Here is a 17197-nt window from a genome sequence, read left to right as displayed (position 1 = left end):
TCGATGAGGCATTGAGCATTTACCGTGGCTTTGAAATCGCCACAGAGACGAATAGCACCATTGGGCTTGGCAACTACAACGACAGGAGAGGACCACTCACTGGAAGTGACAGGAAGCAAGACCCCTGAAGTAGTGAGACGATCCAACTCCTGTTTGACCCGATCACGAAGGGCCACAGGAATGGGCCGAGCCCGAAAAAACTTAGGCCGAGCAGTGGGTTTGAGCGTGATATGAGCTTCAAAGTCGTGTGCACGGCCTAACCCAGGAGAAAAAATGGACGAAAAGGTCGTCGACAAAGAATCCAGTTGAGCATAAGGAATAGCGTCAGAGACAATATTGACAGAGTCATCTATGGAGAACCCAAAAACGCGGAAGGCATCGAAACCAAAAAGATTTTCTGCGTTGCCCTGGTCGACCACAAATATGGGAACAGTGCGAACGACGGATTTGTAAGATACCTCAGCATTAAAATGTCCCAAGAGAGAAATCTTCTGTTTATTGTACGTCCGTAATTGCCGAGTGACAGGGGACAGGAGTGGAGAACCCAGCTGAAGATACGTCTGAGAATTAATTATAGTGGCGGCAGAACCGGTATCCACTTGCATGCGAACATCTCGACCAAGGATTTGGACAGTGAGGAATAACTTCCCTGAAAGGGAAGAAGTGCAATTGACAGACAACACAGAATCAGAATCAGCGTCATGTTCCTGAACATCATGTATGCGGTCGGACTTGCAAACGGAAGACACATGACCTTTCTTTTTGCAATTGTGACACACAGCCCAACGTTGTGGACAATCCTCGCGTGAATGTTTCGTAAAACACCTTGGACATGAAGGAAGTTGCCGGGGATTTTGCTGCAGTTTCTTAGGGGTTTGTTTACGGCTTGGCCGAGGCTGCGCGTGGGAGCGCACTGCGGCCACGTCGGCCGGCGGGGGCGCGCCGCGCGTGTCGTCAACAGCGCACAGAGGTTGTATTTCCCCGACGTCGCCCCACGCTTCTATTTGTGCCCCAGCGGCGCGAGAAATTTCAAAAGACTGCGCAATGGAGAGAACTTCATCTAAAGTCGGATTCGCCAACTGAAGGGCACATTGCCGAACTTCTTTGTCGGGCGCCGACCGGATAATAGCATCCCGTACCATGGAATCGGCATAGGATTCTTTGTGAACATCAGTAACAAAGTGACACTTTCGACTGAGGCCGTGAAGTTCAGCAGCCCAAGCGCGATAGGATTGATTGGGTTGTTTGTGACAACGATAAAAGGCAACACGAGAGGCTACCACATGCGTTTGCTTTTGAAAATAGACCGACAGAAGTGAACACATTTCAGCAAAGGACAAAGACGCAGGATCCTTCAAAGGGGCCAATTGCGACAACAACCGATACATTTGAGGCGAAATCCAGGAAAGGAACAGAGACTTACATGCTTGTTCGTCCGAGACATAAAATGCCAAGAAGTGCTGTCGAATACGTTTTTCATAATCCGACCAGTCTTCTGCCGTCTCGTCGTAAGGAGGAAAAGGCGGTACAGCCAACGACGAGAAACGGCCCGCATTTGACGCCGCGACGAAATCGCGAATCGCCGCCGTTAGAAGCGTTTGCTGTTCAAGGAGATTTTGCAAGAGTTGCTCGACAGTAGCCATGGAACCCTGTGAGTCAACGGTGAAAAGGAAAAATCCCATCCTCGTTGCCAATTGTTAGAACTTCTAGTTTAACAAGTATATTCAGAAACAACACAACAACACATATATGTCACTGAGTAAGTTGACATGTGAACACGTTAGCGTTCAGATAAGCACTGAGTCTCAGTCTAGCGGCCGCTGCTCGGCTGGCCACTTAGGTGGCGCCGCTGCTGCATGGCTGGCAGGCAGACAGCGCCGCACGTAGAGGACGTGCGTAATTGCGCGGCGGCACTTTAAATGATCGGCGAGTCACAACAGCTAGGTCGTAGCCATGGACTTAGCTGAAGGCTATTCTAACTGTCTCTCGGCAAATGAGAGAAAGGCTTCGTACTTGTAGTCGCTAGCAATGTCGTCCGTACAACTGGGCGAGTGCTGGTCCGTCTCTCTAGACCTGCCGTATGGTGGCGCTTGGTCTGCGATCACACAGTGGCGACACGCAGGTCCGACATGTACTAATGGACCGCGGCCGATTTAAAGCTACCACCTAGCAAGTGTGGTGTCTAGCGGTGACACCACATTGAACATCTACATCGATAAAGGTTATTGAACAGTTTCGTTATCCAGGTATAATTGGATCCGTGCAATAGACTCTGAACAGCTCTGATAGTACAATAACTGATATGGGCAATCATTTGTCTGGAATTTTACACTTTATCATTTTCAGAATATAGTGAAAATTGTTATAGTAAACTATATTTTCTATTAATCCCAGACATCATCATAAACCCTCAGAGTAACGAACTTCAATAATCAATAACTTTTATTCTCCATCATAGTGGGCACAGTGAACTTTAATTGCGGCATCACGTTTTTGCTAATCACTTTCTGGTTGCCAACATTGTAGTTAGAGAGCCTGTGTTGAGAATGGCAATATAAACAAAAAATAACAAAATTTTCCACCCGTCGCTCCACAGACTGCAGAACAGCGTGCTCGAAATCCACATTACAAGACTCTAGCCACTGTGCCAGCCAGGCATGGATCATACATTCCCCAACCTTGCAAAAACAGCTGGTGAGAGAAATGGAGCGATAACTAGAAGGAAGGTGCTTGTCCTTACTGGGCTTATGTATGACAGTGGCTTCCTGATGGCATCTGGAAAACATGCCCTCTGCCCAGATGCCATTGTACATATGAAGGAGAAAGTACTTGCCCACAAGAAAAAGGTTCTGCAACATCTGAATGTGAACATCGTCTGGCCCTGTGGTGGAGTATCAGGATGAAGTGAGAGCATAATCTAACTGCCTCTTAGTACAGGCAGCATTGTAACACTTATGATTCTGGGAAGAGAAAGGTAACACCCGAGCTGCCTCCACTGGTTTCCGACGGAGGAAAGCAAGGTGACAGTGGGTGGAGATAGCAATAGGGTCCACTATGACATCATCTGCTACTGTCAGGATGGAAATTGAGGGATGGACCTTGGTCCTAGAGAGCTGTTGGAGGTTGACCCACACAAAAGAAGAGTGACTGGAACTGTTAAAAGAACTAGTAAGTGAAATCCGGCTATCTTTTATGCTACCACAAAGAATACGACAACACTGTGTGCAACTGTTTATAACAAATGCAGTCTGCTATCATAGGATGATGGTTAAAAACATGGAGAGCATGTCTTCGCATGCAAATTGTATTGCAGCATGCCTCAGTCCACCAAGGGACCAGGATAGCCTCAGTCCACCAAGGGACCAGGATACGGCACAGTAAAGAGGAAGTATGAGGAATGGAACATTTTGCGGTGGTAAAGATAATGTTTGTAAGATATTCTACCTCGTTGTCACAACTGATGAAATGTTGTTCATCAAAGGTCGCCAGGGAGGATTAAAACCTTCCATCAGCCTTACAAAGCTGTCATTTGGGTGTAAACTTGGGTGAGGTAGATGTCAGCAAATGAGTCAGAGAGATAGGACCACTCAAGACAAATGGGCAAGCTGGGCAGTGCAGAAGGAGAGGTCCAATTGGGAATAGGCGCGCATGGAATCTGTAAGGAATGTGGCCGCTCCTGTGTTAAGGCAGACAAAGTTAAGTTGATGGAGAAGATCAGCCAAGAGGGCACCTCTCTGACAGATTCTGGGAGAGCCCCAAAGGGGATGGCACACATTGAACTCACCTAGCAGCAGAAAGGGTTTTGGGAGTTGCCCAATAATCTGGAGGAAGTCCATCCTGGTGACACTGAATGATGGAGTGATGTAACTGGTACAAAGGAAGAAGGTGATGTGAGGAAGGAAAATGCAGAATGCAACAGCTTGAAGCTGGGTAGTCAGGGAGATGGTCTGACTATGAACGTCATCCCAGATGAGCAGCATGACTCCCCATGATATGGAATGCCATCCTCAGGGGAAAGGTCAAAGCGGACTGGGAAGAAATGCGAGACCTCAGAGGGGGTATGAAGACGCAATTTAGTTTCCTGGAGGCAGATAACAAGAGGATGCTGTGAGTTCAAGAGCAGCTGTTAAGTCCTCTTTGTTGGATCTAAGGCCACAAACTTTCCATTGGAAGAGAATCATGACAAGGAAAGGGGAGGAGGGAAAAATGTAGGGGTGACACCTCAGCAGCTGCCGACTGCTAGCCTTTGAAGACTCTCTGCTACACGGTACAGAGGCTGGAGGATCCTGCTCAGTGAGATCTACAGAGGCATTGGTATTCTCCCTCTGTCAGTCTGCGGTGTCCAGGGCAGAAAAACATTTGGCGGTGCGCACCAGGGACATGGAAGTCGACCAGGTGAGGGTATCACATGGCAACACTGTCAAAGAGGATCTCCAAGTCGGCAAGGGAGAGGACTGTTTGACTTTGTTTCATTTCTTGGAGCCTCTCTGAGAGGTACAGGAAGACTCATATGTGTGTTGGCTGGAGGGACATAAGAAGTCTTTGCAGTAGTATTCCTTCTGTCCTTACCGACCTGCCTGTTGTGTGGCAGGTGACTTCATGCCACGAGGCGAAATTCTAGTAGTTTGTTGCACAGCTGGAGGGGGAGACAGGGATGCTACTGTGACAATGGGTGACTTTACAACTGCGGTGCTGAATTTGAGGTTGCATGTCTGTGTGGCCAGTCCTTCATGGAGTGAGGTGTAGCAAGAACAGTAATGTAAGTGGATGGTAGAACACAGCCAACAACTTGCGAGCGACCAGTAAGGCACCTTCCTTCACCCAGTTCTTCTGGACGGCCTGCTCATCGAGATACACAGGACAGTCTTGGGAGGAGGCTGCATGGTCGCCATTGCAATTGATACAGCAGGGAGAAGAAGGCAGACAATTGCCCTTATGAGTATCCCTACCACAGGTTACACATTTGGCTGCATGTCGACAGGACATTCAATTGTGATTGTAAAGATGACACCGATAGCAGCACATCAGGTTTGAAACGTACAGTCAGACTGCGATAACTTCATAGCCTACTTTGCTCTTTGACAGAAGTACCACTCTATCGAAAGTGAGAAAAGGAGTGCATGTGGGCACTACGGACACATCTACCTATTTCATCACCCAATGGGCTGCAATGACACCCTGATCAGAGAGGTACGTTTGGATTTCTGCCTCGGTCAGACCATTGAGCAGCCTAGTGTAAGTCACACCATGGCAAGAATTCAGTGTTCAATGGGCTTCAACACAAAAAGTGTCAACACAAACAGGATAGTTATGGAGGAGCAAAGCAGTAAGTAGTAGTTGTGCTTGAGAATCAGAAGTAGGCTCCAAAAGCAAACTGCCACTGCTTAAACGATAGCAGGAATTCACAGGGCCGGGAACCCGGCAACCGCATCCACTCCTTTCTGAATAATAAATGGATTTACTGTAGCAAAGGACTGACCTCCTTCATTACATGAAATCACGAGAAACCTTGGTGCAGTTGGGAAGGTCTTCGAATTGTGAGATTCATTCTGTTTACGTTTAGTAAGTGTTGCCTGTGAAGAAGACGACTGTCTCATTGCAAGAAAATCCCCATGATCGCCAGCGTGTCTGATGACACACTCTTTCCAACTAGGCCCCCCCCCCCTCTCCCTCAGAGGGGACACACACGCCTTAGGTGATTGTTTGCACCTCAGGTCACACCTCCTGAACACCTGAGGACAAATTGGCAATTTGGGAAGGTAGCAGCTCAGGAAATCACCCCTCCCTGGGCATGGCCTGTACCAGGGGGTACGTGCGAATCCTATCAGTTGACCTGGGGCTGGGAATTACATGTTACCCAGGCTCATGTTACATGTCATACACATGAGCCAGCCTTTAGGAGCACACAGGGAGGAAGAAGAAGAAGAGGAACCTCAAACGCCAAAGTGGAGGAAGAATAGGATAAGGGGAATAAAGAAAGAAAAAAGGAACGAAAAAAGTTGAGAGACTGTTCTGATGCTGGGTACTGAAAATGCGGAACACATTCCTAAAAACATTCCAGACATGTTCCCCAAGGGAGGGGAAACAATAGCAAGAGGATAGACATGGAGCACTGTAGATGGTGTATACAACTAATACCAGATAGTGATTTGACCCTCCACTGCTGAGTTCAGTCATGGCAGTAAAAGGGTATCGGTAGCACAAAATCAGAAGTGAGGTGAGTTAAAGTTGAGACATAACAAAAAGGAGCTACCTTGTTCTGATATGCCTGTAACTACACCATGAACAAAGTTGCTGTTCGTCAGGATAGAAGTCAGGAGCGGAGGGCGTTGTAAAATGAAAATTAATTGAGTGGAATGGACCCAGTTTATTCTTGTAATGATGGTACAGTGGTGCCTACGTAGGGCCGAGCAGCCCCAAGAGGGGTTGCCGTCTGCTCATCAGAGAGGCAGAGACTAGAGGAGCGACTACTCGGGGCCGAGGTCAGAAGCTAAGAGAGCGCGGAGCTGTTTCCAAGCCGCCCTCGCCGCTCCCGGCCGCGTCCCCACGTGATCACACGATTAGTCTCCGATTGGAGGATTGATTCCGCCAACGCGCCTTGCTAGTAGCGTACCCCCGTCAGCGCAACCAACCCGTGGGACTTGAGTCTGACCGAGGAGCACGTGGCAGGAATGTGCCGACCATGGTCTTCCTGCCAGCACCTTCCACCACAGTATGCCCAAGCCGGCTACGGCCGAACATTATGCATTAAAAATTTATTTAAATAAAATTTTGTCAGCAATGATCCCTCTTGGGGGGTCTCCTCCCTGCACATTGCTCAGTATGTTGGTATATTAACACAGCCTATCAAATCTAGAAGCTATGGACACCATTCGCAACAACATAACACAGTGCAAGAACAGTGGTCGTAAAAAGATCCATCTGACAGAGACCATAGGTGAGTGTCATGCCTTGCCAATGACAACTGATTTCAAACCCAATAACAATTGCTGCAGTCAGTAAACTTCAGTAAATATCCATCTCAATCAGTTTCCGAGCAAACACTGAGGAGGGGACTGGAGTCTATGATTATTTTGAGCCGAGGACCTCGCAAAAAGCCACTGCTCACAGCGACACAATGGGCCAAACAATACAGAAACTGGGCAGTAGCTGACTGGAGGTGTGTAGTGTGGTCCCACAAGTCATGATTTTGCTTCTTTCCAAATGCTGCAAGGCATCAAGTGCACTGACAACCCAAGACAATGTGGAGAGTTAAGATGAGGCTGGAGGTGGTTCTGTGATTTTTTTATTGTGGCATGACTAGGGCCAACTCATTCAGGTTCCTATGAACATGAACGAGGATTTGAACATTCTCAGTCACCATGATGAGTAAGCTGTTTGTTTATTTATCTGTCAGGTTCCACGGGACCATGGTAATGGAATGAGTCACTACACAGTTTACAGAATGCTGACTAGAAATTCTCTAAACAAAAGAAATGAGAGAGAGTACATGAATAAATAACACATTACAGAGAAACGTTTTCAACTGCTGTGAGGAACTTCTGTACAGAGGAGGAGTGTGCCACAAGGACGCATTTCAACCTGGATATGAATAAATGGGGTTTATCATTCAATTTTTTCAGATCATCTGGAAGCCTACTTCAAATGAAACCTGCTGTATAGTGTAGACCTTTCTATACAATGCTTATGGAAATATTACACACGTGCATGTCGAGGACAGCCCTGTCTTCCACAATGATAACAGCACATTCACAGGGCTGCGTGCATACGTTCCTTGCTTGACAAATACTATGGCACCTTATTGTACCTCAAATGTCCACTAAAACACCCATTCTTAATCCCACAGAAAATGTCCAGGAATATTTGGAATAGCAGATGAAACATAGTAATTGACATCCCTGCAATTTGGTAATTCTTGTGGGTTCTGATCATCAATGAGTGACTTCAGCTGAATACAGTGTAAAGGAAGAAACTTATGAACTCTCTTCTCCACTGAATTGTGAACTGAGGACATTATCAAAGTCAGAGCTGGTGTTAAATGGTATTGGTGTGATGTCTTCTGGGTGGAGGAGGTGGTAATAATCCAGTTCCAGTTACAATGAAGTCAGGCACTGACAAGTGTGAATATTACTGAACCATCAGTTTAATGTAAAATATTATCAAAAATTGCTACAGGACAATGGAAAGACTGGTCATCCCCGGACTTGGATAAGATCAGTTTGTGTCCCAGAGAACACAGGGGTATATGAGGCAATATTGATCCTATGACTAATCTTAAAAAATATATAAATAAATAAATAAATTTTCAACTATGACTGCTGAATACACCCTTAGTAGGTGTCTAAACCTAGGTCAGTGTAACAAATGGTAATTCACAACCAGATGGCTATGTTGAAACAAATAATTGGTTGCTGGATAACAGCCATGTTTAAAACTGTAAAATAAATAAATGAATAAAGGAACAAATTTGTGGATTTCAAGAAAAAAATTTGACAATGTTGGCTGGAATAAATTTCTCTAAAATTCTGCAGGCAGCAGGAATAAAATTCTGGGACTGAAAGATTGTCTACAATTTGTAAAAAAATTAGATTGCAGTCATAAGAGACTTAGGACATAAAAGAGAAGCACCAGATGAGAAAGGAGTGAGACAGTGCCGTAGTGTATCCTCCACCTTATTCAGTCCGTTCATTGAGGAAGTGAAAAATGGAACCGAAAAGGAACTGGTAAAGGGAACTAAAGCTCAAGCAGATGAAATAATAGGCATTTTGCTAATGACACTGTAATACTGTCAGAGATGGCAAAGGACTTGGAAGAATAGTTAAATGGGATGGTTAATGTCTTGAAAAGTGGTTAAAGACAAATATCAACAAAATAAAGATGAGGATAATGGAATGTAGACAAATTCAGTTGGGTGATACTGAGAAAATTATGCTAGGAAATGAGACCCTAAATGTAATATGGGAGTTTTTCTACTTGAACAGCAAAAGAACTGACACTATCTGAAGTAAAGATGATAGAAAATGTACAAGGGCAATGACAAGAAAAGTAATTTTGAAGAAGAGAATTATTTTATCATATAATTTAAATTTAAGTGCTCAGAGGACTTTTCTAAAAATATTTGTCTCGGCTATAAGCTTTGACACAACTAAAACATGCACAATAAACAGAAATGTGGTGCCACAAAAGAATGCTGAAGACCAGATGTGTAGAGAAGATAAATAACGAACTGATACAGAATGTGCTTCAGAAACATTTGCAGCAACATCAATACGGTTGCTAAATAATTTTGTGGCCACTCAATACGAGAGAAGGAAAGTTGCTACTCACCATATAGTGGAGATTCTAAGCCGTGATAGGCACAATAAAAAAAAAAATTCGCACAATCATAGCTTTTGGTCATTAAGGCCTCTGTCAGCAGTACACACACACACACACGCACGCACGCACGCAAGAGCGCAACTTGCACACACATCTGCAGTCTCAGAGAGCTGAAACTACACTGTGAGCAGCAGCACCAGTGCATGATGGGAGTGGTGACAGGGTGGGGGTAAGGAGGAGGCTGGGGCAGGGAGGGGGAGGGATAGTATGGTGGCGGATAGTGAAGTGTTGCAGTTTAGACAGAGGGTAGGAGAGAAGGTGCGGAGGGGGGAGGGAGTAAGTAGCGGAAAGGAGAGAAATAAAAAAAAAAAAAAAGAAATTTAAAGACTGGATGTGGCATTGAAATGACAGCTGTGTAGTGCTGGAATGGAAACAGGTAGGGGGCTGGATGGGTGAGGACAGTGACTAATTAAGATTGAGGCCAGGAGGGTTATGGGAACGTAGGATGTATTGCAGGGAAAGTTCCCACCTGCGCAATTCAGAAAAGCTGGTGTTGGTGGGAAGGATCCACATGGCACAGGCTGTGAAGCAGTCATTGAGATGAGGGGTATCATGTTTGGCAGCGTGTTCAGCTACAGGGTGGTCCACTTGTTTTTTGTCTACAGTTTGTAGGTGGCCGTTCACGCGGACAGACAGCTTGTTGGTTCCAGAATGAAATTTTCACTCTGCAGCGGAGTATGCGCTGATATGAAACTTCCTGGCAGATTAAAACTGTGTGCCCGACCGAGACTCGAACTCGGGACCTTTGCCTTTCGCGGGCAAGTGCTCTACCATCTGAGCTACCGAAGCACGACTCACACCCGGTCCTCACAGCGAAAGGCAAAGGTCCAGAGTTAGAGTCTCGGTCGGGCACACAGTTTTAATCTGCCAGGAAATTTCATATCAGCGCACACTCCGCTGCAGAGTGAAAATCTCATTCTGGAAACATCCCCCAGGCTGTGGCTAAGCCATGTCTCCGCAATCTCCTTTCTTTCAGGAGTGCTAGTTCTGCAAGTTTCGCAGGAGAGCTTCTGTAAAGTTTCTAAGGTAGGAGACGAGATACTGGCAGAAGTAAAGCTGTGAGGATCTGGCGTGAGTCGTGCTTCGGTAGCTCAGATGGTGGAGCACTTGCCCCCGAAAGGTAAAGGTTCCGAGTTCAGGTCTCGGTCGGGCACACAGTTTTAATCTGCCAGGAAGTTTCAGCTTGTTGGTTGTCATGCGTACATAGAATGCAGCACATTGGTTGCAGCTTAGCTTGTAGATCACATGACTGGTTTCAGAGGTAGCCCTGCCTTTGACTGGACTGGAGTAGGTGGTGGTAGGAGGATGTATGGGACAGGTCTTGCATCTAGGTCTATTACAGGGGTATGAGCCATGAGGTAAGGGATTGGGAGCAGGGGTTGTGTGAGGATGTATGAGTATATTTTGTAGGTTCGGTGGGTGGCAGAGTACCAAGGTAGGAGGGGTGGGAAGGATAGTGGGTAGGACATTTCTCATGTTAGGGCACGATGAGAGGTAATTGAAACCCTGGCGGAGAATGTAATTCAGTTGCTCCAGTCCCAGATGGTACTGAGTTACGAGGGGAATGCTCCTCTGCGGCCGGACTGTGGGACTTTGGGAGGTGGTGGGAGACTGGAAAGATAAAGCACGGGAGATTTGTTTTTGTACAAGGATGGGAGGATAATTACGGCCAGTGAAGGCTTCAGTGAGATGCTCGGTATATTTAGAGAGGGACTGCACGTCACTGCAGATGCAGTGACCTTGGGTGGCTAGGTTGTGCGGAAGGGACTTCTTGGTATGGAATGGGTGGCAGCTGTCGAAGTGGAGGTATTGCTGGTGGTTAGTAGGTTTGATATGGACGGAGGTACTGATGTAGCCATCTCTGAGGTGGAGGTCAACATCTAGGAAGGTGGCTTGTTGGGTTGAGTAGGACCAGGTATAGCAAATGGGGGAGAAGTAGTTGAGGTTCTGGAGGAATATGAATAAGGTGTCCTCACCTTCAATCCAGATAGCAAAGATGTCATCAATGAACCTGAACCAGGTGAGGGGTTTAGGATTCTGGGTTTTTAGGAAGCATTCCTCTACATGGCCCATGAATAGGTTAGCATAGGATAGTGCCATGTGGGTGCCCGTAGCTGTACTGCAGTTTGTAGTTAATGCCTTCAAAGGAGACGTAATTGTGGGTGAGGATACAGTTGGTCATGGAGACTAGGAAGGAGGTTGTTGGTTTGGAACCCATAGGGCATCTGGAAAGGTAGTGTTCGATAGCAGTAAGGCCATGGGCATTAGGAATATTAGTGTACAGGGAGGTGGCATCAATAGTGACGAGCAGGGAACCGTGTGGTAAAGGGAGAGGAACTGTGGAGAGTCAGTCGAAGAAATGGTTGGTATCTTTTATATAGGAGGATAGGTTCTGGGTAATACGTTGAAGGTGTTGGTCTATGAGAGCAGAAATTCTCTCAGTGGGGGCACAGTAACCGGCCACAATGGGGCGTCCTGGGTGGTTGGGTTTACGGACTTTAGGAAGCATGTAGAAGGTGGGAGTCGGGGAGTGGTAGGGGTAAGTAGAGAGATGGACTCTGGGGAGAGGTTCTAGGATGGGCCTAAGGATTTGAGTAGTGACTGGAGATCCTGCTGGATTGCTGGAATGGGATCACTGTGGCATGGTTTGTAGGTAGAAATATCTGACAGCTGACAGTCCTTCTGCTACGTAATCCTTGCGGTTCAAAACTACAGTGGTGGGGCCTTTGTCTGCAGGTAGGATTATAAGATCGGAATCAGTTTTTAGATGGTGGACAGCAGTTCTTCTCTCCTTCTCCCGGGCCCTATAGTGGAAACACTTTTTCGCCACCAACCCGACCAATCAGACTCAACCAAAGACCAACATTACCTAACTCAGTTCACTCCTCCATAAAACCGTGATCCACCCCTATTGGCTCCAAACCACCCCCTGTTAACTTTCGAGAATTTCTTATCCTCGAACCTTGCCTCACCATCATTCCCCAAATCCCTCAACATACATACTAACCTTACATCCGCAGAAAGAACCGCAGTCTCACCCCTCCCACCGTGGTATTCCACCGTCCACCAAACCTACAAAATATACTCGTCCATCCTTACACAACCCCTGGTCCCAATCCCTTACCTCATGGCTCATACCCCTGTAATAGACCTAGATGCAAGACCTGCCCCATACATCCTCCTACCACCACCTACTCCAGTCCGGTCACTAACATTACCTATTACATCAAAGGCAGTGCTACCTGTGAAACCAGTCATGTGATCTACAAGCTAAGCTGCAACCACTGAGCTGCATTCTATGTAGGCATGACAACCAACAAGCTGTCTGTCCGCATGAACGGCCACCGACAAACTGTGGACAAAAAACAAGTGGACCACCCTGTTGCTGAACACTCTGCGAAGCATGACATCCCTCATCTCAGTAACTGCTTCACAGCCTGTGCCATATGGATCCTTCCCACCAACACCAACTTTTCTGAATTGCGCAGGTGGGAACTTTCCCTGCAATACATCCTACGTTCCCATAACCCTCCTGGCCTCAACCTTCATTAGTCACTGTCCTCACCCATCCAGCCCCCTCTCAGTTCCCATTCCAGCACTCACAGCCGTCATTTCACCGCCACACCCAGTCTTTTAATTTCTTTTTTTTTTATTTCTCTCCTTTTCGCTACTTACCCCCTCCCCCCTCCACACCTTCTCTCCTACCGTCCGTCTAAACTGCAACACTTCACTATCCGCCACTCCCACCATACTATCCTCCCCCTCCCTGCCCCAGCCTCCTCCTTACCCCCCACCCAGTCACCACTCCCATCATGCACTGGTGCTGCTGCTCGCAGTGTAGTTTCAGCTCTCTGAGACTGCAGATGTGCGTGCAAGTTGCACTTGCATCGTGTGTGTGTGTGTGTGTGTGTGTGTGTGTGTGTGTGTGTGTGTGTGCGCGCGCGCGCGCGCGCGCGCGCGCGCGCGCGCGCGCGCGCGCGCGCGCGTGTGTGTGTGTGTCTATTGCTGACAAGGCCTTAATGGCCGAAAGCTTAAATTGTGTGAATCTTTTTGGTGTGCCTATCGTGACTCAGCATTTCCGCTATATTTTACGATCCAGTTACGCGATTAAGAATTCAAAAGGATCTTATTTTGTGAAACAAATTGCACTGAAATTTTATGAACTGTTTGATGGTTATGAAATCAAACAAGGTGTAATGACGAAATTAATCATTGTAAAACATTCAGATACACTGAATATGTTGTCACAACTGAAAATGTACACCAAACAAACTCAAACTCAGATTGCCTGTTTTTCGCAAGCAGTTGCCTTAACAATTAGGTTATATGATCTCAGATACCCTAATGGTTAACATGACTGCTTGTAGAATGTAGGACATCAAGGTTTGAGTCCTGGCCACACACAAAGTTTCAGTTGTCACAAAATATACATCACACTGCAGATTCAGCATCTCTAAACAGTTCGCATCGATATTATTGTTTTGTACTTCACTACAAACAGCATATATCAATTTCTGGCTACAATCTCTCACTGACTTACATTCTGCAGATAATGGTAGTAATGAGATAGATAGATAAACTGATTAATTTGTTCATTCACTCACTCATGTTCTGTACATTCTATCACGGAAGAGACCCTTCTGGGATATGGAATGAGTCAAGGTACACATAAACAAAAGCAAACAACTCATAGAAACTAAATCTATACACACTGTTAACAACAAGATTTCCTGTACAGACTGGTATACTAGCATAAGTCAGCTAAATGTATCTTACTAAATTAGGGGTAGTGCCACTAATCTGAAATAGGCTGCTGTTTCCTCTGTTATATTAAATAACTTCTACTTGTCTCATATTGGCATCTTAACATTTATTTTTACACTGATATTTTTCAAAGAAAATAGTCACTTACACCTTGAACAACAGAGGCCTGTTTATAATACACTGCTCACCACACAGCTTTATCATGAACAGTGCTACTTGTCATGCAGCTCACAGGAGTTTCCAATCCTTGAACTGATAATCATCAGTGATGGGGAACAAATCAAAGAATGCATTAGCAAAGACATCAAAAATAGTAAATAGCTTTTGAGTGTTCTAAAATCATATAAGTGAGAAAATACATTACAAAAAACTCAGAATTTGGTAAGTCCCAAGCCTACCAACTTTTTTCAAACAATGGAAAATCCAGGATGGAAGGTAACAATGTTATGAGAAGGAAAGTTGCTACTCACCATATAGCGCAGATTCTGAGTCGCAGATAGGCACAACTGCCTATCTGCGACTCAGCATCTCCGCTATGTGGTGAGTAGCAACTTTCCTTCTCATAATATTGTTACTAACTTTTTAGTTACCTATGGGACAGTTTCAGTCATGTGCAATTGTTTTAGTAACACTGTCAAAATTTCTTGCTGATAATAAGAATCAGTTTCAGTTACACTGTAATTTACACAACCACAGTACAAAGCACATAAATAATTTCCATGGAGGCTTCATCTCTTTGTTCTGGGTGGAGATTGTTGTTCCGTATTCTGATTGAAAGTCTTCAACAAACTCCCATCTGACACAAAGCAAAAAACTGAGAATCTTTATAGATTCAGAACAAATTAAAACATATGTCCTCTATAAATTACTGTTACCTAGATTCAAAGATTGGTGATCTTTGTTAGCTTTGCTGGGAGTGACACTGTTTGTGTACAAGGGCGTCTTCTGCTTATAGAACAGAGGGAAGTGTTGTTCTATGATGAAAACCATTGTGGCCGTGCAGATATTAAGCTAGCAATAGGGGACAAAAAGCAGCTACTTAACAGAATCGAGGAAGCAGCAGCCTTTTTCGAAGTACCAACACCCCTGTTCACTTTACTGTTATGGATTTAGCTTGAGTAAGCACTGGTATTTTAGAAACATTTAATGATTATTCACTCATTAATGAAAGTGGCTGCATAAATATTCAGCCCGATCCTATTAACATTTCAAAGTGGGGCTAGGATTGGGAACTTTCTTTAAATGATCAGAAATGTAAAATTGTGCACTTAGCAAAATGAAAAAACATAATATCCTATGACTATAATATCAATGAGACACTGCTGGTATCAGCCAACTCATACAAATGCCTGTATGTGGCACTTTTCAGGGATACAAAATGGAATGATCACATAGGCTCAGTCATGGATAAAGCAGGTGGTACACTCCAGTTTATTGGTAGAATACTGGAGAAGTGCAATCAGTCAACAAAGGATCAGCTTACAAATCACTTGTTCAACTGGTTCTAGAATATTGCTCAAGTGTGTGGAACCCATACCAAATAGAACTAACAGGGGATATTGAACAGATGCAGAGAAGGGCGGCATGAATGGTCACTGGTTTGTTCAATGAATGGGAGAGTGTCACAGAGATACTAAAGGAGCTGAACTGCAGGGTTCTTCATGGCAGATGTAAACTATCACGAGAAAGTCTATTAATGAAGTTTCAGAAACCAGCTTTAAATGACGACTGTAGGAATATACTACAGTCCCCTATGTATCGTTCACATCGAGATAATGCGGATTACTGCCTGCATAGAGGTATTCAAACAATCATTTTTCCCACAGACGGGAAGAAATCTTAGTAACTGGTACAATGGGACGTATCCTCGGCCATGCACCTCACAGTGGTTTGCAGAGTATTGATGTAGATGTATATTAACACATTTTCTCAAAACTGCTTCACTAAGTTAATGTGAAACTTGACTCTTTCAGTGTACCTAAAGTTTCTTCTTCATGATGGGATCTATGAAACACAATAAATTAATAAAAGAAACATGTCATTTCAATAATGTATTTTCTTTACAAATTTGGTAATGGAAAGTCCTTGGTATAATATAAAGAATGGAAGGTTTTTATTCAAACTGAAAGTGGTCACGGAAGCCTCATTTATGTGCATATATGAAGCTCAGCAGTCAGTTACTTGGTAAGTTGTTGCCTTTAGTCCTTCCATTATTTATTTTCCTTACAGTCATTCATGTCATTCAATAACTATCTTCTCTTTACAATCAAAGTTAAAAAATCTAATACTGACATCAATTACAGATATAACAAATTCATACAAGAAAATTATGACTTTATATAACTTACCAGTCAAGACATCCAAATCTTTTAAGTACTGAAAAGTCAAAGGAAAGTGACTGTGCCTGCTAAATGTGGCAGTAATATTAAATAGTGAAAGTGCCTTTGAATGTGAAAAAGCAGGAATATTTTTTGGAGATTCTTCGTGAAATAAAGCCCAACTGTATTCCTCCCAATTACGTGGTAACGGAAGATCAAACATATCAAAACGGGAACCGTAGAAAACAAATGCCTGGAGAAAAAAACAACAAAAATAGTAATTAAAATTAAAGTAAATAAAGAATGAATACTAGGAATGCAGGAATAGAAAAAGAATGTTCTAGATGCAAGCTGCTGAAAGAGAGATCACTAAGTGAGGACTGACAGACACCCAGTTTAAAAATTTTCAAAAATAGCTTCATTAAGAGAAATGGAAAGATAGGAAACACAGTAAGCTAAGGCAGGAAGTACAGGTCCCGAAGGGAAAGGAAAGGCCCTCCAATCTTTGTATTAAGACACACTTCATGCAAGTGAGCATTCGAAAGTCTGACATTACTGTTTTGCATTATATACAACAATGAACTGATCATTAACAATTTATTAAAATAAAAAATCATTAATCTGGATGACAGGACAAAGATTTGAACCTCACTCCTCTTAAATGAGAGACCCATGGCTTGACCACTGAGTCATCGGACTGTAAAAATGTGCATGATACATAGCTAATTTATGCAGGT

The 17197-nt window shown here is 44.5% G+C and overlaps 1 protein-coding gene across 1 annotated transcript in view; it reads right to left on the bottom strand.

Annotated features, from left to right (window-relative positions):
* The window catches only part of LOC126240685 (alpha-(1,3)-fucosyltransferase 10-like), a 60580-nt gene that overhangs the window by 30590 nt on the left and 12793 nt on the right, over positions 1-17197 (bottom strand). The window contains exon 4 of the mRNA XM_049947944.1: positions 16491-16713. Within this exon, the coding sequence (XP_049803901.1) occupies positions 16491-16713 (223 nt within the window). The remainder of the gene's footprint in view (positions 1-16490; positions 16714-17197) is intronic.

This window comes from Schistocerca nitens, chromosome 1, assembly GCF_023898315.1.
Source record: "Schistocerca nitens isolate TAMUIC-IGC-003100 chromosome 1, iqSchNite1.1, whole genome shotgun sequence".
NCBI lineage: Eukaryota > Metazoa > Arthropoda > Insecta > Orthoptera > Acrididae > Schistocerca > Schistocerca nitens.
This window is presented reverse-complemented; position numbering and strand designations above follow the sequence as displayed.